The sequence below is a fragment of the Stenella coeruleoalba genome, assembly GCF_951394435.1.
Source record: "Stenella coeruleoalba genome assembly, chromosome: 2".
NCBI classification, from domain to species: domain Eukaryota; kingdom Metazoa; phylum Chordata; class Mammalia; order Artiodactyla; family Delphinidae; genus Stenella; species Stenella coeruleoalba.
Genome location: NC_137147.1, coordinates 75,033,625 through 75,059,476, shown reverse-complemented (window position 1 = coordinate 75,059,476; position 25,852 = coordinate 75,033,625). Strand labels below are relative to the sequence as shown.

At 38.4% G+C, this 25,852-nt stretch overlaps 2 protein-coding genes across 4 annotated transcripts in view; one reads left to right on the top strand and one right to left on the bottom strand.

Moving 5' to 3' along the window:
* The window catches only part of SALL2 (spalt like transcription factor 2), an 802,697-nt gene that overhangs the window by 28,905 nt on the left and 747,940 nt on the right, over nucleotides 1–25,852 (bottom strand). The gene's annotated exons all lie outside the window — the stretch shown is intronic.
* On the top strand, nucleotides 22,299–23,229 carry LOC307181610 (olfactory receptor 4E2-like; the record flags this gene model as incomplete). Its single annotated transcript, XM_079912231.1, is given in 2 exon segments — nucleotides 22,299–23,063; nucleotides 23,065–23,229. Coding segments are annotated over 2 exon segments (927 nt in total). The 5' UTR covers nucleotides 22,299–22,301.

Sequence of the window (25,852 nt, the reverse complement as noted above, 5' to 3'; positions counted from 1 at the left end):
TCTTTTTCCTTAAAAACAAAACCAAAAATATATCTGGAAAAAAACCTAAACAACCACAACAGATCGATCCTTTTATTAAAATACTTCTCATAACCTTGTCTCATAAAATACTGTGGAGGGACTTCCCCAGCGGTCCAGTGGTTAAGACTCCGTGCTCCCAAGGCAGGGGGCACGGGTTCAATCCCTGGTCAGGGAACTAAGATCCCACATGCCACAAGGCGCGGCCAAAAAATAAATAAATAAAAAAGTATAAATTACTTAAAAAAATACTTCTCATAGTCTTGTCTCATAAAATACTGCAGAAATATTCTCCTTCTATTTCCACAGGTACTTCCTAATCCAGATCTTCAGCACTTCCCTCTGAAGAATTACCTCTAACACTCCTACCCCCATTTTCTCACTTCCAGGCTACCCTTCACCACCACCTTTATGTTCTATTCCATTCTACAAACTAGTTGTTAAATATCACTTGCATCAGGTCCCTCGTCTATCCCAAATCTTTCATTGGCTCTCAGATTGCTAGTACATACAGTAATATTTCCCCTAATGCCTGAGGACTCATCCTTACCAAATAGACTTACTCTCCCCGCCTCTTCCTCCGTCTGCCGCAGGGTTTTTTTTTTTTTTTTTTCCCTGCTGCAGTTTGGCCAGGCTACCTCTTGGCCCCATAATCACTTCCATCACTGTACTTCCTCATGTCCTAGAGCCCTCCTTTCCTCCCTGACTGCTCCAGCTTCTATGGGTCTTCATCTTCGCTGGAAGGCTGCAATACTTTTAGTATTCTGCCCACAGTCTAACGTGGAACATTGTTTGCTGCTTTTTAATAATGTGTATTAGCTTTCTCACTCCAACTAAATAGTCATCCATGTCAGAGAGGAGGTCAGGGCTTTTATGCACCTTCTATAACGCCACAGCTCTGGGCACAGCCTGAGCATACTGTAGGTTCTTATTAAACTTTCTACTTGCATGTGAGTCACCTGTGACCTTTCCTTTCTCCATAATAGCACAGCACATTGTTTAAACCTTGATTATACCATTTACCAGAGTTTACCTTTTATCAAAGGTGGAGCCCATACCTGCTTCTTTGGCTGCACTGGGAGTTCCTCAGGCATAGAGACCATATTGTATTCATTCTGCACTGTTCACAGCATTTAGTAGGGTGCTATAGTAAGAAGCTCAAAAACTTTTTTCCCCAGCCTAAATACTTTTATAGAACTGAGAGAAACAATTCATATATTTGAAAGACAGATCCATTGAGAAGATAATGGTAAATTAAAAAAAAGAGATTTCTATAACCAATTAGCTCTTCCATTTATAATTAAACATTTATAATTGAAGTTGTAAAAATTTATTTATTTTAAAATTTTAGGCACAAAGAACTAGTCTTTCTCTCGCAGATAGATGTTTTGGATAATCCATTCAAGGAAAATCATTTAGTCCAACTTGATGAGTCCTGTATCCTTCTTTTAGTGTTGTAAACACTGGCTGCATGTATTGAGGCCATACTTACAGATCAGACCATTCTGGTTTGAGCGATTTGGAATAAGTGGGAAACACAGCTGAATTTCTGAAGGTGGTTCCAATAGAGATGCTGGTGATCCAGGGGAGAAGTGAGCCAAAAACAATTGGTTTGTTTTTGGTTTGTTTGTCTAATTTAATCAAATTCTTTAAGATCCCGCTCTGGATCTTTCTCCAGGATATAACAACAACAACAACAACAACAATAATAATAGCAGCTAATGCCTACCTAACATTTATATATCTCTTACTCTATGCCATACACTGTTCTAAGTGTTTTTGCTCATTTAATGTTTACAACAACCTTATGAGCAGGACTGGGACTAGGTGTGGGGCAAGAGAGGCATCTGGGGAAACAAAATTTAAGAGACACTGACTCAGAGACACGCAAGTGCACCTCTGCACCCTAGGTGCTTCTCTTGCTTCACCCTGGTCCTGGCCATACTTATCAAGAAGGTACTAGTATATACCCCTTTTTCAGATGAGTAAACTGAGGCACTGACTGATTAAGTAACTTGACTAAGGTCACACAGGTAGTGGCAGAAATGGGATTTGAATCCTAGAAGTCAGGCCTCAGAATTTGCGCTTAACCAGTCCCCTACACTGTCTTTTTTTTTTTTTTTTTTTTTTTTTTTTTTGCGGTACGCGGGCCTCTCACTGTTGTGGCCTCTCCCGTTGAGGAGCACAGGCTCCGGACGCGCAGGCTCAGCGGCCATGGCTCATGGGCCCAGCCGCTCCGCAGCATGTGGGATCTTCCCGGACCGGGGCACGAACCTGTGTCCCCTGCATCAGCAGGCGGACTCTCAACCACTGCGCCATCAGGGAAGCCCCGATGTCTCTTTTTTGACACTAGTCTACCTTGATCTCCTATCCCCTGGTTATCAGCACATTCCACTACTTTTTCCTGCACCAGAGGAATACTGTGGTCAATGCTCATAGGTCTCCGTGTGTAGTAGGATGAGAACTGTGGCCTGAGGTTGGGCTGGCCCTATTGGACCTGGCCTTCTGGACCACTCTCCCATCCCTCATTCTTTTCCTTATTCTTACTGTTTTGGTAATTCTGGTAATTGGTAGAAAACCTCTACCATGTGGGTAGCATCTATAATGGTTACAGTCTGCTGCATATTTACTGCTTGCACTGGAACTCCAGTAGGGCCTGTAACATTTGCTACCTCCATACCCTTTTCTCCTCAAAACATCAAACTCCACAGTGTCTCCATCTCCTACATTGCAAAGTTGGATACATATTGTATCATGTATTACTACCTCATTCTTTTTTATTACTGAATAATATTCAACTTTACAGCTATTCTGCACTTTGTTTATCTATTTGTCAGTTGGTAGACATTTTGGTTGTTTCCACTTTGGGGCTTTTATGAATAACACTGCAATTAATATTCATATACAACTTTTTGTGTGAATATACATTTTCAATTTTCTTGGGTATAGGAGTAGATTTGCTGGGTTATGATAGCTATGTGCTCAGCATTTTGAGAAACTGCTAAATTGTTTTGCAAAGTACCTTACCATTTTACATTCCTGCAAGTAAGTTTCTCTAATTCCAGTTTCTCCACACCCTTTCTGACACTTGTCACTGTCTGTCTTTTTGATTTTAGTCATCCTAGTGGGTGTGAAGTGGTATCTCATTGTGATTTTCATTTCCTTGAAAGGTTAATTATGTTGAAATTTTTTTTCATGTGCTTATTGGACATATGTAAATCTTCTCTGGAGAAATGTCTAGTCAAATCCTTTGTCCATTTTTAAGCTGGGTTGTCTTTTTATTGTTGAATTGTAAGAGTTCTTTATATATTCTGGATACAAGTTATACTATTTATATTTAATATGATTATTGATGGGGTTTGGTTGAAATCTACCATTTTGCTATTTATTTCCTATTTTCTTTTTTCGTGTGGATTAATTGAGTTTTTAAAAAATATTTTATTCCATCTCCACTATTACCTAATTAGCTATACCTCTTTATTTGTAGCTGTTTCTCTAGCATTTATAGTATACATCTTTAATGTAGCATACCATCAAATAAAATACCACTGACTACATAATATAAGAATCTTTCAAACTTACTTTTTCCTCCTCCCAGTCTTTTTGTTATTATTTTCATATATTTTACTCCTGCATGTTACAAATTCCACAATGCATCATTATTATTTTTGCTCTGAGTAGTCAAAATTCTTTTAAGCAGATTTAAAAGCTAGCTGGTGGGCTTCCCTGGTGGCACAGTGGTTAAGAGTCCGCCTGCCAGTGCAGGGGACACGGGTTCGAGCCCTGGTCCAGGAAGATCCCACATGCCGTGGAGTGGCTAAGCCCACGCACCACAACTACTGAGCCTGTAAGCCTAGAGCCCGTGCTCTGAGACACGAGAAGCCACTGCAATGAGAAGCCCGTGCATGGCAACAAAGAGTAGCCCACACTCAACATAACTAGAGAAAGCCCGTGTGAAGTAACGAAGACACAGCGCAGCCAAAAATAAATAAATAAAGAGATAACTCTTTAAAAAAAAAAAAAAAGCTAGCTGGTTACAAAACATCTTGATACTCTTTGCCTTGAGGTAGGCAATCTGTGAAATGCTCTGGACATTGTTTGGGCTCTGAACTTTTACTCAAGCAGTAGAAAAAACAAAGAGGTGTTGAGTCAGATATTTCTGGAAACTAAGTTCCAGGCTGCTTATTGGTCTTTTGGGAGCCCATGGATTGATACCACTTACTTAGTATTCATGGGTGAGCTTTCACCTGTCAGTGAACTTTTTGAATCCCTGGTGTGTATTGCAAATTACCAAAGGTTTGGAGCTCTTCCCTATCTGGAGTCTCCTGGCTTTATTGTCCACTTATTAAATTGCTAAGTGAATGGGACTAATAACAGGAAATTCATTGGAATGGAAGACTTTTAATAATACCCCTGAGTATTCATTGATGGCAAGTTCAGTTATAGTCATGCAATGATCACTTCAAAATCCTATGTCAGATAGATAAAAATCACAAAGCTTTCAAGACTGAAATCCACAGTGCAGAATTTTGTAGTCTGGGATTTTACATCCTAGGCTTCTGTAACAGGGTATAAGAGGAGAAATGAATCATTAGAGGAGGTACAGGAATAGATGTAAGTGTTTGACGTCAGTGGAAAATCTATATTAAACAAGCAAGATAGGTCTATAAACAAATGTTACTGATTATACATTGAAGAATATTGCTTTGGCCTTTATAAGACAGAGTTTAATAGTGCTCCTGGGTTGATTGATTTGATTTAATGACACAGAGTTTTCCTATCCTCTTTCTGCCTCATCTCTATAAGGTGATAATGGTTATTGTTACTTATTTAAGGTGGATACTGAGGGAAGGAGAGAGAAGATAATAAGATCTTCAAGAGAAGTTTATCTCCTGAGAATGATAAATGAACAGTGGTCTTCCTGTGTAGCTAAACTTTCCTAAACCTAAACCGCATTTTCACCTCTAAAACCATTGCAAGGAAGGTAATTGTATTAGCTAGGATTCTCCAAAGAAACATAACCAATAGGATCTCTCTCTCTATATATATCTATTTATCATCTATCTATCTTTCGATTGAAATAAATTTTATATATCTATCTATCTCTATCTCTATATATGGAGAAAGAGAGAGAGAGTGTGTGTGTGTGTGAGAGAGAGAAAGAGGGAGAGATTGATTTATTTTAAGGAATTGGCTCAGGAGATTGCGGGGCCTGACAAATCTGAAGTCTGCAGGACAGGTCCGGCAGGCTGGAAATTCTGGCAGGACTATGTCTTTCAGTCTTGAGTTTAAAGAAAGTCTGGAGGCCAAATTCCTTCTTCTGGGGATCTTAATCTTTTCTTTTAAGACTTTGACTGATTGTATTATAGGCCTACTCACATTATAAAGGGTAAACTGCTTTACTCAAAGACCACTGATTTAAATGTTAATCACATCTAAAAACACCATCACAGCAACTGCTAGATTGTATTTGAACGCACAACTGGGTATTATGTCCTAGCCAAGTTGACACAAAAAATTAACCATCACAATAATTAAAGGGGAAGGGACTTCCCTGGTGACGCAGTGGTTAAGAATCCGCCTGCCAATGCAGGGGACATGGGTTCGAGCCCTGGTCCAGGAAGATCCCACATGCCATGGAGCAACTAAGCCTGTGTGCCACAACTACTGAGCCCGTGTGCTTAGAGCCCGTGTGCCTAGAGCCCGTGCTCCGCAACAGGAGAAGCCACTGCAATGAGAGGCCCGCCCACCGCAACGAAGAGTAGCCCCTGCTCTCTGCAAATAGAGAAAGCCCGCGCATAGCAACGAAGACCCAACTCAGCCAAAAATAAACAAATAAATAAATAATAATAAAAAAATGATCAAAGGGGTAAAATTATTACCTACTTTCCAGATAACGAATATTAAAGTTAAGTGACTTGCCCAAGTGTACCAGAGATATGATAGATGAGTTGGTTAAAGGAGTAAAAAGAAGCAGAAACCAAATTTTTGGATATATTAACTCACAAAATAAGTCTTCATTTAATAATGTTTTTGATTCAGCAGGACAATAACAGAACCTAAGACTAACTGGATTTGATTTGACACAACTCCTTAAAAAACTTTTATATTTTTTCTCCAGCTTTATTGAAGTATAATTGACAGACAAAAATTATATATATTTAAGGTGACAATGTGATGATTTGCTACATATATACATTGTGACATGATTACCAAAATCAAAACACTTTTGTATTTTCTTGACACAAAATTTTAAGCTTAAAGTTAGTATCAGGTCATATCTCATAAAGTATTCAATTAATTTATATTAGCTAAAGATAAATACTTTCTTTCTATAATAAATGTTTGTTGAATTAATGAATGGCCTTTGAGTAACAGATTTTGAAATGTGTTCAAATATAGTTCTAATGGTGCCCATGGTAGTTAATGATTAAAATGGAATGGCAAGTAGGCTTGGTTCTACCTTGGCAGAAGAAGGCAAAAGTATTGAAAAGGACAAATGCAAAATTTACAGAGAAGGAAAGAGATTAACAAATTCAGAGACCAATATTAAATGGGTGAAATGATTTAAATAGAAAACCAGTTACTAATGTCCAAATCAGAATGTTTTTTATTTTGTGTTTTTTAATATTTTGCTTTCTGTCTGTTTCATTTCAGAAGAAACTATGAAAGAAGTAAAGGAAAGAACATTATAACAATTAGCTAAGCTCCCCTTGCATAGTTGGAGAAAACTGGTAAGTTTCACCACCTCTTTATTTTCATTGCTTGCCATGTTTTTTGGGTACGCACATATACAATGGTACTGAGCAAGACTCAATCACTTGTTTGATATGGTGCATAAGTGTGTGGTATTTAGAAGGTTAATAGAAGGCCTTTTAAATTATAAGAATTATTTAACCTCTCTTCTGTCTCAGAACTCAGTATACTTTTTCAATGTGTTTCTTGCTTCCTACTAAGGCACCTACACTCCCCTCCACCCCGTTGCCCCCTAATACACACACCCTCCAAGATTCTTCAAAATGCCTCGGATTATGACTTGTCACATTTTAGAGTTTGCCACAGTACCTGTTTCTTTTTTCTAGTTATCAAAAAAAGTCATGATTATGGATTTGGGGATGGGGGAGGGATCAAGACAATCATTTCTCTCTGCCTTTTTGTATTTGAATCCCTAGCACAGTGCCTGCCTAGGCACTACAAGTTTATAGAATGAAAGTTGAATATGATACAACCTTCCAAAGAAAGAATGAGTCTCTTCTAGTGCCATATGGTCATTCAGTCTTTGCTTGTTTGCCTAAGCAAAGGAGTTCTTATTACCACCAGAGAAAGCTTGTCCTTTCTGTGCGCTTACAAGTTAGCGCACAGAAGTCTGAATACAAGTTAGAAGTGGGGTGTTCTGGAGAAGATAAGGAAGACTACAGCTGAGGAATGATAGTTCTGCTCTCCTGGGCTTCCCTACACAGTTTCACCCTCTGGAACAGAACTCACCATGACCATATCCCTGTAATGTGTGAGGGAGTGTTGTTGAGTGCTTCCTTGGTATACAGAGGAGGACACCATTGGTTCTTCCCTTAAACAATCCTCACCTCTAAAACCTCTGAGCAGCTTCTTTCTCAGAGGTTTCTTTTCCTGTTTTGATTGAGAACCAGATAAATCATATCATGATATACTATGAAGAATCAAATCTTTAAAAAAAAACAATGCAATATGCTGTGAAGAATAAAATCTTTAAAAAAGAAACTAAGTACAATATACTAAAAGATTTAGGAGTTAATCTAGCTCAGCTCTCTGGAGGCAACTGCTGAGTAGTGGAAAAATCTAAGGGCAGGGGAACTGGGACAGAGCTCCAATCTGCCATGCAAAAGCAGGGCAAGCCTCAAAACATCTCTGAACTTTAGCTGCATTCCATTTTATTAGAGAAGTAAAGCTGTCAAAGTTTATTGTGTCCCTGTGAGCTTCTACCTGCCTCTTCTTTAGGGTTTAAGCCCCTGGCATTCAACTGACACAGGCAGTTCTCTCATACAAGATCTCTCCAAGCAAGATCGTGGCAACTCAGAATTTTACAAATTCATTTGAAGCTAAAAGGATGATAGTCTACTAGGATGGAACTTAGGTTCCTCTTGGCAAAAGGAGCCTTCTCTAAGTGTGTCTTTGCGAAGACTCGAGCCTATAGTGCTGAACTAGAGATCAGGAGGAAACGGAGAAGAGGCAGAGGAAGATAGGGTTTGGAGTATCTCTGAGCAAACAGCAAAATAACTGGGCTGAAACTGGGGATTCAGGAGGTAAAGGAGATTCTTGCTGCTTACGATGCCTGATCCCCGACAATTTACTATACACCTGAGAGGAGTGATTTGAAAAATGGGAAAGTTCTTACTGTCTATATTGCAGAGCTAGTGTGGGAATTGCAAAGCTCTTGGGAGAAAGGTAGAAGGACAGGCAAAGGGTAGGAAGGGACAGATTTTCATTTTCTTTTAGCCTTTTATGAAGAATATCAATATACACAATACACACCAATATAACAATACTGATGTCCAGTGAGGATTCTGGTCCTTTTAGTTCAATTGCCCCTTTGTAGATAAGATTTTTACTGTTTTCCTTAAAAATCTGAGCAATTATTTAATTTATTTTTCTAAGACTTTTTTGGATGCAGATCATTTTTAAAGTCTTTATTGAATTTGTTACAATATTACTGCTATTTTATGTTTTGGTTTTTTGGCCGCACGGCATGTGGAATCTTAGATCCCTGACCAGGGATCAAATCTGCACACCCTGTATTGGAAGCCAAAGTCTTAACCACTGGACCGCCAGGGAAGTCCCTGAGCAATTATTTTAATGCACAGATCAACTTCCCCCCAGATTTTGAGACTTTTCATGTTCCTTACTTGCAGCGTTACTTTACAGATAGTTTTTCAATTAATTCATGGAGTATTTGGCGAGTTTCTCCTTTGTGCCACATACTTTACTATGTGGGTAGAAAAATGAATGAGATATTTCCTTTCCTTCAAGATGTGCATAGTTGCACTTTCTTGCTCCTTAAAGGCCACTTTATGTTTTTTGGTTCAATCTCTGTTAAGCAGAGAGTGTAGGCTTAACAGAGAGTGTAGGCTTTGGAAAATTCAAATCCTATTTCAACCAATAGTTAACTGAGTAACCATGAGTAAATTAACTCAACCCTGCCAACATTTTGGAAAGCAGTTTGACAGCACTGTATTTTGAGTCATAACCTTTGAGTTAGTAAATTAATTTCTAATAATCAATTTCTAAAAAACAATTTTTAAATATTGGAGCAGTTATAATCATGCAAAAGAATTTGTTGAGCTAATATTGTTGTTCTATGTACTTTTTAAGATATTTTAGATACTTCATTGAACAAAACATACAAAGGTTCTTGCCCTTATGGAGTTTATATTCTAGAAGCAGGTGACAGACAATAATAAACAATAGACTAATTAAATAAGTAAAATACATAGTATGTTAGAAGGTGATGAGTGCTTTCAAAAAGTAAAAAAGTAGATCAGGGTAAAGGGGATCAGGAGTGCTGGGGATTCTGGGTGAGTTTCAGTTTTCTATAAGATCATCAGTATAAGCCTCATTGAGAAGGTAATATTTGAGCAAATACACTAAGGGGGTGAGGGATTGACTATGGGATCTGGGGGAAGAGGTTCCAAGCAGAGGAAGTAACCAGTGCAAAGGCCTTCAGGTGGGAACGTGTTTAGAGTATCTGAGGAATAGGAAGGAGGTCAATATGATTGGAGCTGAGTGAATGAAGGGGAGGGTGGTAGGAGATAAGGTTAGAGCCGTAATGGAGAGCTGTATCATTTAGGGCCTTGTAGGATACTGTAAAGACTTCACTTTTACAAGATGTGAGATGGGGAGCCATTGGAAATCTTTGGTGGAATGACACGACCTGACCTAGATTTTAATAGGATTTCTCACGGTTACGTTGAGAATAAATTGTACTATTATTTTTAACAGTGAGAAACTAGAAACATCTTGAATGGCCACAGAGGTGGAATGTATGCAATGAAATGTCATTCAACCATATACTTATAATACTGAGAGAAAAATAGAATGTTGAATTACATGTTTGTAATACAATTAGAACAAATTAAAGACAACAGTAATATGATAACAGCAATTAAATTAGTTGTGGGATTATGGGTATTTTTCCCACTCCATTTTCCACTATGTGGCTTTCCTAATGAGAACATGTATATAAATATATGACACCAAGATGGGTGTGATGTCAAAGATATAGGGTGAACCAAGAGAAGTTAAAGACCAAAAGTCTTGGTTCAATGAATTATGGTTGGAAGGTATTAGAGACCTAGAGAGGCAAGCGAATGAGATGGAGGCTTGGAGAGTAGAGAAAGGAAGGCATCATGGGGGCCTTGAAGGTCAGCATTTGTGTGCTGCTAATGTATATGTACTTGGAGGTTCTCAGTTCTTCAAGTCTCAAGCTCTCTGTGAAGTGGCAGTAATGACGGTGGCTGGGAGGAGGGTGAGCCAGCATCTGCTAGGCATGTCTGTACCTGGTAGTTTTTCTTGTTCTTTTTAACACTTAAGTCTTGCTGGTTTCTTTGTGGGTTTCAACAACTTCTTTTTCTAATATCCCATCAAACCTTTGTTTTTCTAGGAAAGACTCTATGACAAATTATTGTTGGTGTAAGAAAGAAGTACAACCATCATGACTTCCTGGGGTGAGGGAGTTTTGATGAAGGGCCTAGGCAGAATGGATGCTTTAAAAAATTTATTTCCACCATTGAGCTCCTTGCTAAAAAACTACAAGTACTTTTAAAAGAAGAACTTGTTATTATATCAGAGAGAATAGGCATTCTTCTTTTTCTAATTTTCTTCAGTGTTCATAGTAGAATGTGGGCATCCTGTTCCCATATTATCTCTATGATTAATTTCTCAACCCTCCATTTATTAAGAAACTACTCTTTACTTGTGGTTGCCAAGGGGGAGGGGGGGAGGGAGAGGGACTGACTGGGAGTTTGGGGTTGGTAGATGCAAACTATTACATTTAGAATGGATAAACAACAAGGTCCTACTGTATAGCACAGGGAACTATATCTAATCTCCTGGGATAAACCATAATGGAAAATAATATTAAAAAAAAGAATGTCTTTGTGTGTATAACTGAGTCACTTTGCTGTAAGCAGAGATTGCCACATGGTAAATCAACTCTACTTCAATTAAAAATATAAAATAAAATCATAAAGAAACTAGTCTTTAGATTAATAGATTAAAAGATTAAATCTCTCAAGTACAAATAAAAGTTTAATTCAAGGCTTAAATTTTGATACATTCAATTGTGAGTTTAAAAATGAAGCTATTTTTTTCCAAAGAATTTTTTTAAAAAGCTCTACTACTAAGTCAATAAAAGAGACACTTTAACACTAATTTTTACTTGACCTCAATGATTTGAATTCAGTATTTTCTTTTTAACATCCTTAGTTTGTAAGCCCTGATTCTTTTTTTCTACATTTGAAAGTCCCGATCTGCCAAATTATTCATGGATCAGTCCATCTGTGAATTCACTGGATGACTCAAGGAATGAGTGAAATTTAATGTGTTTACAGCAGGATAGCACTGCTCAGGTGTCACTAATAACTAAGAATAACAATTCTTTGTGTGTACATTTCTTCCCTCCAGGTTTATTGGCCATTCCAATGTGCCTCACTTCTCCAAATTTTTGATTATGCTTCCTAAGCCCTCCAGACTTTTTTTTTTTTTGCTGTACGCGGGCCTCTCGCTGTTGTGGCCTCTCCCGTTGTGGAGCACAGGCTCCGGACGCACAGGCTCAGCGGCCATGGCTCACAGGCCCAGCCGCTCCGCGGCATGTGGGATCTTCCCGAACCGGGGCACGAACCCGCGTCCCCTGCATCGGCAGGCGGACTCTCAAGCACTGCGCCACCAGGGAAGCCCCAGACTTTTTTTCTTACCTTCAGAAGATAGAAAAGAGAGAAGAAAAAATATAGAACGAAACAGATCAGCATGATGGTGGGCAAAGAATGGAAAGGCTGAAGAGAAGTAGAGAAAGATGTAATGGGAAGGTTAAAGGAGGTGCTATGCATCTTTTCAGAAGAATGAAATCTTAAAAAACCGGGAGAGTGTTAAATTTACTTCCAACTGGCAGTATACACTGTGGTTAGCTTTGATTATATATGTTTTTGTTTTTATGGATTCGTTAGGGCAGAGCCCCTGCCTAGCATTTCTTCAGGGGCTTCTGTAGTTCTGGAGCATGGAAGTCTTAGTCACTGCTGAACTTATTACCACCTGGGTGTTGGGATCTCATTTGCTGCTGAACACAAGTTTTGGGGATGTAGCTGTAAACAAAGCAGATCTAGTTCTTACCCTCGAAGGTTTTATATTTGGAGAGGCAGACAATAAACATGGATGCAAATAATTCAGATAATTTCAAGTGTTTATAAGTGCTACAAAGAAGATGGACTAGGATATTGTGTAAGTGGGCAGTGTTCTTTCAGTTATAATCGTCTGCAGGGACTCCATGAGAGGGATCATATTTGAGATCAGACCTTAAAAATGAAAAAGAGGGAGTCCTGTGAAGTCTGCAGGAAGAATGTTCCTTGGGCACAGATCCTGCTGGGGCATTCACTAAATATTGTTTGATTAGTGACTCCTCACTTTCTTTCATCTGCTTTTTTGTCGTCCTGGTTTTAGGCTGCCTAGAACATGTCCTACATTTTCTCTCTTGGGGTCTTTTGGGATGGTTTTTTGCAGAGAGCTCTTAGTTATAATAAATAGAACAGACTTTCTGTGTGTGACAAGTGCCAGGCAATACATTAAACACTTTTATAACAGTTCATGAGGTAGGTTTAGTATTTCCATTTGTACACGAGGCAACTGAAGCCCAGAGAGGCTGTCATTTTTCCAAAGTCACCTAATCTCAGAGTCAAAGTCTCAGCCCATCTCTTTTTAAAACCAGAGCAAAACCACTTTTTACTAATACTGTCTAGATTTCTCTGGTGCTAAAGATGCAATAACTACCTTCTGCTGCCCCTGGGAAGAGCCTAAGGACATCAAGGGGATTACTGTGGCTTTGTGAATTTCAGCCAATCCCAAGACTCAGTGCTTTCCATTAGATTTTTCTTAAGTCAAATATGCATGAGCTTCAATTTTTTTTCAACATCTTTATTGTAGTGTAATTGCTCTACAATGATGCATTAGCTTCTGCTGTATAACAAAGTGAATCAGCCATACGTATAGACATAGCCCCATATCCCCTCCCTCTTGCGTCTCCCTCTCACCCCCTCCTTATCCCACCGCTCTAGGTGGTCACAAAGCATAGAGCTGATCTCCCTGTGCTATGCAGCTGCTTCCCACGAGCCATCCATTCTACATTTGTATATATGTACATGCCACTATCTCACCTTGTCCCAGGCCACCCCTCCCTCTCCCCATGTTCTCAAGTCCACTCTCCATGTCTGTGTCTTTATTCCTGTCCTGCCTCTAGGTTCTTCAGAACCATTGTTTTTCTCCTGACTTACTTCACTCTGTATGACTGACTCTAGGTCCATCCACCTCACTACAAATAACTCAATTTCATTTCTTTTTATGGCTGAGTAATATTCCACTGTATATATGTGCCACATCTTCTTTATCCATTCATCTGTCGATGGAAACTTAGGTTGCTTCCACATCCTGGCTATTGTAAATAGTGCTACAATGAACATTGTGGTACATGACTCTTTTTGCATTATGGTTTTCTCAGGGTATATGCCAGTAGTGGGATTGCAATGGTAAATGGGAGTGTTTCCTTAATTTCTTTTTCAGATTTTTCATCATTAGTGTATAGGAATGCAAGAGATTTCTGTGCATTAATTTTGTATCCTGCTACTTTACCAAATTCATTGATTAGCTCTAGTAGTTTTCTGGTAGCATCCTTAGGATTCTCTATGTATAGCATCATGTCATCTGCAAACAGTGACAGTTTTACTTCTTCTTTTCCAATTTGGATTCCTTTTATTTCTTTTTCTTCTCTGATTTCTGTGGCTAAAACTTCCAAAACTAATTTGAATAATAGTGGTGAGAGTGGGCAACCTTGTCCTGTTCCTGATCCTAGTGGAAATGGTTTAGTTTTTCACCATTGAGAACAATGTTAGCTGTGAGTTTGTCATATATGGCTTTTATTATGTTGAGGTAAGTTCCCTCTACACCTACTTTCTGGAGGGTTTTTATCAAAAATGGTGTTGGATTTGTCGAAAGCTTTTTCTGCATCTATTGAGATGTTCATATGTTTTTTTCTCCTTCAATTTGTTAATATGATTTACCACATTGATTGATTTGTGTATATTGAAGAATCCTTGCATTCCTGGGATAAACCCCACTTGACCATGATGTATGATCCTTTTAACGTGCTGTTGGATTCTGTTTGCTAGTATTTTGTTGAAGATTTTTGCATCTATGTTTATCAGTGATGTTGGCCTGTAGTTTTCTTTTTTTGTGACATCTTTGTCTGGTTTTGGTATCAGGGTGATGTTGGCCTCGTAGAATGAGTTTGGGAGTGTTCCTTCCTCTGCTATATTTTGGAAGAGTTTGAGAAGGATAGGTGTTAGCTCTTCTCGAAATGTTTGAAAAAAGTTGCCTGTGAAGTCATCTGGTCCTGGGCTTTTGTTTGCTGGAAGACTTTTAATCACAGTTTCAATTTCAGTGCTTGTGATTGCTCTGTTTATATTTTCTATTTCTTCCTGGTTCAATCTTGGAAGGTTGTGCTTTTCTAGGAATTTGTCCATTTCTTCCAGGTTGTCCATTTTATTGGCATATAGTTGCTTGTAGTAATCTCTCATGATCCTTTGTATTTCTGCAGTGCCAGTTGTTACTTCTTTTCATTTCTAATTCTATTGATATGAGTCTTCTTCCTTTTTTTTTTTGATGAGTCTGGCTAATGGTTTATCAATTTTGTTTATCTTTTCAAAGAACAAGCTTTTAGTTTTATTGATCTTTGCTATCGTTTCCTTCATTTCTTTTTCATTTATTTCTGATCTGATCTTTATTTCTTTCCTTCTGCTAACTTTGGGTTTTTTGTGTTCTTCTTTCTCTAATTGCTTTAGGTGTAACGTTAGGTTGTTTATTTGAGATGTTTCTTGTTTCTTGAGGTAGGCTTGTATTGCTATAAACTTCCCTCTTAGAACTGCTTTTGCTGCATCCCATAGGTTTTGGGTCGTCGTGTTTTCATTGTCCTTTGTTTCTAGGTATTTTTTGACTTTCTCTTTGATTTCTTCAGTGATCTCTTGGTTATTTAGTAGTGTATTGTTTAGCCTCCATAAGTTTGTTTTTTTTACAGTTTTTTTTTCCTATAATTGATATCTAGTCTTATAGCATTGTTTTCAGAAAAGACGCCTGATATGATTTCAATTTTCTTAAATTTACCAAGGCTTGATTTGTGACCCAAGATATGATCTATCCTGGAGAATGTTCCATGAGCACTTGAGAAGAAAGTGTATTCTGTTGTTTTTGGATGGAATGTCCTATAAATATCAATTAAGTCCATCTTGTTTAATGTGTCATTTAAAGCTTGTGTTTCCTTATTTGTTTTCATTTTGGATAGTCTGTCCTTTGGTGAAAGTGGGGTGTTGAAGTCCCCTACTATGATTGTGTTACTGTCGATTTCCCCTTCTATGGCTGTTAGCATTTGCCTTATGCATTGAGGTGCTCCTATGTTGGGTGCATAAAGATTTACAATTGTTATCTCTTCTTCTTGGTTTGATCCCTTGATCATTATGTAGTGTCCTTCTTTGTCCCTTATAGTCTTTATTTTAAAGTCTATTTTGTCTGATATGAGAATTGCTACTCCAGCTTTCTTTTGATTTCCATTTGCATGGAATACCTTTTTCCATCCCCTCACTTTCAGTCTGTATGTGTCCCTAGGTCTGAAGTGGGTCTCTTGTAGACAGCATATATACGGGTCTTGTTTTTGTATCCATTCAGCCAGTCTATGTTTTGGTTGGAGTATTTAATCCATTTACATTTAAGATAGTTATTGATATGTATGTTCCTATTTCCATTTTCTTAATTGTTTTGGGTTTGTTATTGTAGGTCTTTTCCTTCTTTTGTGTTTCCTGCCTAGAAAAGTTCCTTTAGCATTTGCTGTAAAGCTGGTTTTAGTGGTGCTGAATTCTCTAAGCTTTTGCTCGTCTGTAAAGATTTTAACTTCTCTGCTAAATCTGAATGAGATCCTTGCTGGATACAGTAATCTTGGTTGTAGGTTTTTACCTTTCATCACTTTAAATATCTCCTGCCAGCCCCTTCTGGCTTGCAGAGTTTCTGCTGAAAGATCAGCTGTTAACCTTATGGGGATTCCCTTGTATGTTATTTGTTGTTTTTCCCTTGCTCCTTTTAATATTTTTCTCTGTAGTTAATTTTTGATAGTTTGATTAATATGTGTCTTGGTGTGTTTCTCCTTGGATTTATCCTGTATGGGACTCTCTGCACTTCCTTGACTTGATTGACTATTTCCTTTCCCATATTAGGGAAGTTTTCAACTATAATCTCTGCAAATATTTTCTCAGAACCTTTCTTTTTCTCTTCTTCTGGGACCCCTATAATTCGAATGTTGGTGTGTTTAATGTTGTCCCAGAGGTCTCTGAGACTGTTCTCAATTCTTTTCATTCTTTTTTCTTTATTCTGCTCTGCGGGAGTTATTTCCACTATTTTATCTTCCAGGTCACTTATCAATTCTTCTGCATCAGTTATTCTGCTATTGATTCCTTCTAGAGAATTTTAAATTTCATTTATTGTTCAATGTTGTTCATCATTGTTTGTTTGCTCTTTAGTTCTTCTAGGTCCTTGTTAATCATTTCTTGTATTTTCTCCATTCTATGTCTAAGATTTTGGATCATCTTTACTATCATTACTCTGAATTCTTTTTCAGGTAGACTGCCTACTTCCTCATCATTTGTGTGGTCTGGTGGGTTTTTACCTTGCTCCTTCATCTGCTGTGTATTTCTCTGTCTTCTCATTTTCCTTAACTTACTGTGTTTGGGGTCTCCTTTTCACAGGCTGCTGTTTCGTTGTTCCCGTTGTTTTTGGTGTCTGCTCCTAGTGGGTAAGGTTGGCTTAGTGGGTTGTGTAGGCTTCCTGGTGGAGGAGACTGGTGCCTGTGTTCTGCTGGATGAGGTTGGATCTTGTCTTTCTAGTGGACAGGACTGCATCCAGTTGTGTGTTTTGTGGTGTCTGTGAGCTTATTATGATTTTAGGCAGCCTCTCTGCTAATGGGTGGGGTTGTGTTCCTGCATTGCTAGTTGTTTGGCATGGGGTGTCCAGCACTGGAGCTTGCTGGTCATTGAGTGAAGCTGGGTCTTAGTGTTGAGATGGAGATGTCTGGGAGAGCTCTTGCCGACTGATATTACGTGGGGCCAGGAGGTCTCTGGTGGACCAGTGTCCTGAATTCGGCTCTCCTACCTCGGAGGCTCAGGCCTGACAGCCGGCTGGAGCACCAAGACCCTGTCAGCCACACGGCTGGGGAAGATGGGCTATGAGTTTGGTGTCCGCTACTGCCCTGTTGTAGCTCTATCTCAGCTGTCTCCAAAGGTCACCCAGACACATTGGGTTATTCCACCATTCCTCAGAACTTGCACATGCCAGTGTGGGATTTGTAGTTGTCCTCCTGATACTCTTCATTGAAATACCTTGCATTGATGGTGGTGAGAGATATGCTAATAGTCTTGGTTCTCTTCAGTTCAGAGACTGGGACAGTCTGAGCCTTCAAGTGGCCAAGTCAGGAGCAGCTGGCCAATGGTCCCAAAGGGATAACATGTCAGATTCCAAGAAGGCTTTCTGCAGCACCTGAGCAGTATTCCCAAGCAGCCTATCTACTCAGCTGCAGCACTCTGACCAGGGAACTCGGTGGGACCCTCAAATGAGGATTTCTGCCGGTCCTGGAGGCTGACTGGCCCACCCAGGCAAGGAGCTGAGGAGAGCGTCTACTGGCCCCATCTCACCAGAGGAGCAGACACCTGGAAGCTGGGCGGCCAACAGTGCAGGAGATGAGGTGGGTGGGCAGGGCTGACAGCCTCCTGAGAAAAGCTGGAACCGTGTGGAGGGTTCCCGTGCTACCGCCTAGGTGGGGGGAATTAATTCAGAGCCAAGGCTGAGGGTAGTTCCCAGCCCACCCTGCCTGGAAAGGCTGGTGTTACCCCACCCAGTCCTGCTAAGGCCTGAGCTTCAATTTTTAATGATGCTCTTCAAAGCCAGAGATTCTTCCCATTCCCTGGTTTCTCTATTGATCTTTTTGACAGGAGACCTAGACATCTGCTACAACTACTCACATAGAAAAGATGCCTCTAGTTCCTATTTTACAGTTCAGAAAACTGAGGCTTAGAGGTTGACGGCCAAAGGTCATAGTTATTTGAAATCACCACCCTATGTGCTCTTATGAAGAGCCTCTACCCTCTCCTTAGTGGAAAGCAAAACAGCTCTTGGTTCTCTGCTACTAATGCATTGCTGACCAGGAGTTTATGAGAAAAGTCCTCCCCATCTTAAGAATATTGCTTTATAAGAAATACAACCATATTAGGGACTTCCCTGGTAGTGCAGTGGTTAAGACTCCGAACTCTCAATGCAGGGAGCCTGGGTTTGATCCCTGGTCAGGGAACTAGATCCCACATGCATGCTGCAAGTAAGAGTCTGCATACCACAACTAAAGAGCCTGCCTGCCACAATTAAGACCCGGCCAAACAAATAAATAATAATAAAATAAATAAATATGTTTTAAAAATTAAAAAAAGAAATAAAACTATATCATAAGCCCTTAGATGTGGAGAAGGAAAAATGTACTCATAATCCCATGAAGTCAGCATTTTCATTTCCTTTGTTTTTTCCCCCCATGCATGCTTTTAATACTTTGTTTTTAAACAAAGTAACCCATGCTTATATACAAATTTGAACAATTACAGAGTATAATATAAAAATTAATAAAATGCTACTAGTGTTCCTTTCAATTCTATACCTCCACAGGTAACTAGTGTTTAAATATGTGTGTATTCTTTAGCACATATCATCTTTCTTTTTAGGGATAAATACATACAAACAGAATTCATGAATATATATATATGTTTGAATATGTGTAAATAAGTTCATATTCATATATATGTGTGTGTATATATATATAAAATCTCTTTTGATTCCTTCCTTACTTTGCTCCTTTGTTTATTCCTTCTTTCTTTCTTCCCTCCCTTCCTCCCTCCCTTCCTCCTTCCCTTCTCTCCTGGTTCACAATATATTTATAGCACACTCTTTTCACTTAACAATATATTGTTGACATTTTTTGAAGTTAATAGTTTTCCATCTTGGCTGTATGCTGGAATCACCAAGGAGCTTTAAAAGTACTGATGGGTCCAACCTCCAGAGATTCTGAATTAATCTTCTGGGGTGAGGCCTGAGCAGCAAAATTTAGAAACCGCCCCCAGGTGGTTCTGAAGTGCAGCCACATTGAGAACCACTGTTTAAGTCATTATACATAGATCCAACTCATTCTTATTAATGGCTATATAATATTCCATACTGTTGCTGTACTAAAATTTATTTACCTATTTTTCTTTTGATAAATATTCAGTTTATTTCCAGTACCTTGTTTTGCTAACATTTTTCAATAAACATATCAATATATCCTTAATTCCTGATTGCTTTATTTCTGTGAACTACAGTCCTAGAAGAGGGATTCTTGGGTTACCGGTATGGGCATTTAAATTTTTTTTTTTTTGTGTGTGTTACGCGGGCCTCTCACTGTTGTGGCCTCTCCCGTTGCAGAGCACAGGCTCCGGACGCGCAGGCTCAGCGGCCATGGCTCACGGGCCCAGCCGCTCCGCGGCACGTGGGATCTTCCCAGACCGGGGCACGAACCCGTGTCCCCTGCATCGGCAGGCGGACTCTCAACCACTGCGCCACCAGGGAAGCCCGGCATTTAAATTTTTAATAGGTACTGCCTGATTATTTAGCAAAAAGCTCTTAATAACACCTACTTCCAGTAGCAGTCTATACAGTGCTCAGTTCCTTACACCTTTGCCAATCTGAAGAGAGACGAAAGGTATTTGTTTTTTTTCACCTACTACTGAAGTTGAGCATCTTTTTATTCATACTTGTTATTTGCATTTCTTTTTCTGTGATTTGCTTATTCATAGTTTTTTGGCCATATTTAATTGTCATTTGTCTTTTCTTGTCAAATTTTAAGAGATCTTTGAACACTAGGAATATTACTCTTTTTAATCATATGTATTGCAGCATTTTCTCTAGTCTACTATATGTATTTTGATAATTTATATGGCACTATGTATATTTAAAAATTTTGAGACTGTATAAACAAATTTTATCTCATTTTTAATTCTTCGTAATATTTCAATATTTTTTCATATTGGTAATCCTTTGTTATTACCATTTCTAATGGCTGCATACAGTTCATTATATTCAAGTTATATATTATTTAAATATCATTATATATCAGGTTTGCTATATTCATTTAAGCTTCAAAAAACTATTCCGTGACTGTTACTTTAAATAATGCTCTAATTAATGTTTTCTTGCATTTAGCTTTTTCAATAGTTTGGATGCTTAGGAAATTCCTACAAGTGAAATAATTAGATCAAGATATAAATATATATATTTTAAAATTTATTTATTTATTTTTTGGCTGCACTGGGTCTTTGTTGTGGTGTGCAGGCTTCTCATTGCAGTGGCTTGTCTTTGTTGTGGAGCACGGGCTCTAAGCGCGTGGGCTTCAGTAGTTGTGGCACGTGGGCTCAGTAGTTGTGGCTTGTGGGCTTAGTTGCTCCACGGCATGTGGGATCTTCCCAGACCAGGGCTCGAACCTGTGTCCCCTGCATTGGCAGGTGGATTCTTAACCGCTGCGCCACCAGGGAAGTCCCTATAAATCTTTTTTATGGTTTGTGGTAAATGTTTCCTAAACTCTGTTATAGTTTTCGGCCAGCCAATCAGTATAGAAAATTACAGGTAATATAACTTTAGTGTTTAAACAATAATATCTCCTAGGGGACAAATCATATTACAGAATTAAAAAAATAGGTTTTTTTTTTTTTTTTTTTGTAAAAAAATAGGTTTTTAAAGTCAGTTATTAGCTCCATTGTGAAGAAGAATTGGATTCTTTTGCAGGTTACCTAAAAAGGTAGGTTCAGTTCAAATAAAAATATCTTTCGCATAACTACTGTGTGCCAGATGTCACGTTAAGTGCTGCAAGGGATAAGTCATATGTGGCTATCGCTTTTCAAGAAAATTTCAATTTAATGGGGGAGCAAAACCAGATATCTTATTTTATACTTTCTTTTATAAAAAAGAAGTATGGGGCTTCCCTGGTGGCGCAGTGGTTGAGAGTCCGCCTGCCGAGGCAGGGGACACTGGTTCGTGCCCCGGTCCTGGAAGATCCCACATGCCGCGGAGCGGCTGGGCCCGTGAGCCATAGCTACTGGGCCTGCGTGTCCGGAGCCTGTGCTCCACGGCGGGAGAGGCCACAACAGTGAGAGGCCCGCGTACCACAAAAAAAAAAAAAAAAAAAAAAAAAAAAAATCATCAGCAAAAAAAAAGAAGTATGAAGGGGAAGAGATAGGATTTGATTGCCTCAGTCAAGTTTTCTTAAAGGTACTGCTCTTTGAGGTAGTCTTACAGAATGAAGTGTTTTAATAGTCAGTGATGAGGAGAGTACAGTTGATTAGAGGGTGTGTTTTCTGAGCAGAGGGAACAACATAAATACAGACAAAGATTTTGGAATGTAAGCTGGTGGAGGTAGCATGGCTGGAGCATGGTAACTTGCTTGGCTGGAGAGAAGATGCCATACTGGAAAAATAAATGTGCAGCAGATTGTTGCAGGCTTTGAAGGTACTTTTAATTTGATAGGAAGAATGAAATAGTGAATGATCTTAGCTGGGAGTTGTATTTTGGAATATTAATTTAGTGTTACCTGTGGATTAGACTGAAATGAAAAAAGCCAGCTACGTAGTGGCTAAGGGTTTGGGCTACTTATTTATTCTTGTAGAGCCCACTTATCTGCAAGAGAGGAACAATAATGCTTATGCCATGGTGCAGTTATTGTTAAATAAGATGGTGTATATAAAAGGCATGAAATGGCTCCTGATACATACTGTGTATATTATAGCAATTGTTATTAAATTGATCTTATATTCTATATACCCTGATAACAAATAAGCAACTCAGATAGAAATGCAGAGTCACTTCAATTAGTTCCAGTCCTATACTATTAAGGCTAAATTAGCGTTCATGTTTTTCCCCCCCAAGATCCTTTGGAAACTCATTGGATGGATGTTCTAAACCAAACAAGAGTGACTCAATTTGTCTTCTTGGGACTCACTGATAACTGGGTGCTGGAAAGACTATTTTTCATGGCATTCTCAGCCATGTATGTGCTAACCCTTTGGGGGAACATTCTCATCATGGTTACCATAGTCTTTACTCCACGTCTTAGTACACCCATGTATTTCTTCCTGAGCAATCTGTCCTTTATTGACATCTGCCACTCATCTGTCACTGTGCCCAAGATGCTGGAGGGTTTGATTTTTGACAGAAAGACCATTTCCTTTGACAATTGCATTGCACAGCTCTTCTTCCTACATCTGTTTGCCTGTGCTGAGATCCTTCTGCTGACCATTATGGCCTATGATCGTTACGTAGCCATCTGTGCTCCATTACACTACCCCAATGTAATGAACATGAGGGTCTGTGTACAGCTTGTCTTTGTGCTCTGGTTGGCGGGTACTGTTCACTCACTGGTGCAGACCTTCTTGACCATTCGTCTACCTTACTGTGGCCCCAACGTTATTGATAGCTACTTCTGTAATGTTCCTCCTGTCATCAAGCTGGCCTGCACAGATACATGTCTCACAGGAATGCTGATTGTGTCCAATAGAGGAACCATTTCCCTCTCCTGTTTCCTGGCTTTGGTCGCCTCCTACACCATCATCTTGTTTTCTCTTAGAAAACAGTCAGCTGAAGGGCGCAGGAAAGCTCTGTCCACCTGTTTAGCCCACCTCATGGTGGTTGCCCTCTTCTTTGGACCATGTTATCTTCATTTGCACTCAGCCAGACACCAGCTTCTCCACTGACAAGTTGGTATCTGTCTTCTACATAGTGGTCACCCCTTTGCTGAATCCCTTCATTGACACCTTTAGGAATGAGGAAATAAAAAGTGCTATGAAGCATCTCAGACAGAGACGAGTTTTTTCATGAAATCATGTATATTATGGGTTTGGAATTATAGATATTATTATGGTCGTATCTTTAATGAGAGTAAAAGTAAGAAATCAAAATCGTTAGGTGAAATGGCATGAAGCAGGGCAGACTTCTGCACTAAAGAGAGTGACTTGTTAACTATTACTTAAATAAAGGAAAAGATCATATTGTAATATGTAAAGGAAAAGGATCTGGAAAAGTTTAAAGAAGACTTCTAGTTACACCAGTAAAAAAACACGTAGACTTCAGGGCATGGTCTCAGTTTCAGGAACAGGTAAAGTTGTAAGAGAACCTACTTTTTTGATTTGTATTGTTCTTTAGGTTATTGCCTCTGGGAAGCTGTACATCACACCTGTGTTTTATACATTATAGTGGTTTTAATCCTGCTTTCAAATATAAATATTTTCAAGGTGTTTAAGCCTTATCCTATTTATACTGAATTAAATTTAGTCACTTTGAAAGTGATTCTCTCATTTATTTCCACATCTATTTTGTACTTTTTGTAGTACTTGACAAAATCAAGATGGAGATGTATTAGAACTTATTTTAAAATAAACTTTATTGATATAGAAATTAATTACACAAAATGTACTCATTTTATTGTACAGTTTGATAAAATTTGACAAAGGTATACCCATCTAACTACCTCTTTAATCAAGATATAGAACATTTCCATCACCCCAAAAAGTTTCTTCAGCACCTTCCCACAAATCACTGTATCCCCACCCAAGAACCCAAGCATCTGATTTTTTGTCGCTGTAAACTAAATTTGTCTTTCCTATAGCTTCATATAAATTGAATCATACAATATGTACTCTTTTATGCCTGACTTCTTTTGCTCTGCATGCTGTTTCTGAGATTAACCCATGTCTTTGTGGGTATCAGTACTTTAATCCTTCTTATTGTTGAGTAATATTTTGTTGTATTGGCATACTACAATTTGGTTATTCATTCATGTATTGATTGACATTTGGGTGTTTCTAGTTTTTTTATAATTATGAATAAAGTAGCTATAAACATTTATTTACAGGTTATTTTGGATATGTATTTTCATTTCTCTTGGGTAACTAGGAGTAGAATTATTGGATCACATGGTAAGTGTATGTTTAACTTGTAAGAAACTATAAGACAGTTTTTCAAAGTCATTGTATGATTTTATACTCTCATCAGAAGTATAAGAGTTTAACATCCAACAATGGGAATTGTCAACCTTTAATTTTAAGCATGCTGGTGAGTGTGTGTGTGGTTTTATTCTTCATTTCCCTAATGATTACTGTTGAGAATCTTTTCATTTTCTTATTATCCTTTCATATATCTTGTTTTGTGATGTTCCTATTCAAATATTTTGCTCATACATTATTTTTTGTCTTCTTGTCACTATGTTGTAAGAATTCTTGGTATATTCTGGATATAAGACCTTTGATGGATATATGTCTTGCCAATATTTTTATTACTCTCTGGCTTGCAGCTTTATTTTCTGAATGATATATTTTGAAGAGCAGAAATTTAAACTTTAAGTCCAATTTTTCAATTTTTTACTTTTACAGTTGATCCTTTTTGTGTCCTAAGAAATCTTTGCCTACACCAAAGTCTTGAAGATTTTCCCATTTTTTTCTAGAAATTTTACAGTTTCAGCTTTAAATTTTAGGTCTGTGATCCATTTTGAGTTTACTTTGTTATATGGTATAAGATAAAGGTTGAGATTCATTTTTTCAATCTATTTAGTTGATCCAGCACCATTTGAAAAGACTATTTTTTTCCCCATTCAGTTACCTTGACACCTTTGTTGAAAGACGCGGGCCTCTCACTGTTGTGGCCTCTCCCATTGCGGAGCACAGGCTCCGGATGTGCAGGCTCAGGGGCCATGGCTCACAGGCTCAGCCGCTCCACGGCATGTGGTATCTTCCCAGACTGGGGCACGAACCCGTGTCGCCTGCATCGGCAGGCGGACTCTCAACCACTGCGCCACCAGCGAAGCCCATCAGTTGACCTTTTGTGTCAATTTATTTTTGGATTCTATAGTCTGTTCCATTGACATATATGTCTATATTTAAATCAATAGCACGTTGTCTTGATTACTTTATAGTAAATCTTGAAGTTATGTAGTGTGAGCCCTCAAACTTTCTTCTTTTTCAAAATTGTTTTGCTATTTCAAATTCTTTGTATTTCCATGTAAATTTTTGTAAAAAGCTTGTATAGTTCTACAAAGAATAGTGCTGGAACTTAGATTAGGATTGCATTGAATCTATAGATCAGTTTGGGAAAGAATAGACCTCTTAATGATATGCAGCCTTTCAATCCATTAACATGGTATATCCCTTTATTTATTTAGGTTTTCTTTAATTTTTCTCAGCAATGTTAGTCATCTTCATTTGTAATCACACATATTAAATTAAATTTGTCCCCAAGTACTTTATGTTTGTTGATGTTATTGTTAATTTAATTTTAAATTATTTATTGGTAATGTATAGAAATACAATTAATTTACATACAGTCGACCCGTAAACAATGTGGGTTTCAATTTCACAGGTCCACTTTTGCTGGATGTGTTAATTAGTTTGATTATGGTAATCATTTTACAATGTATACATATATCAAATTATTATATCATGTTGTACAC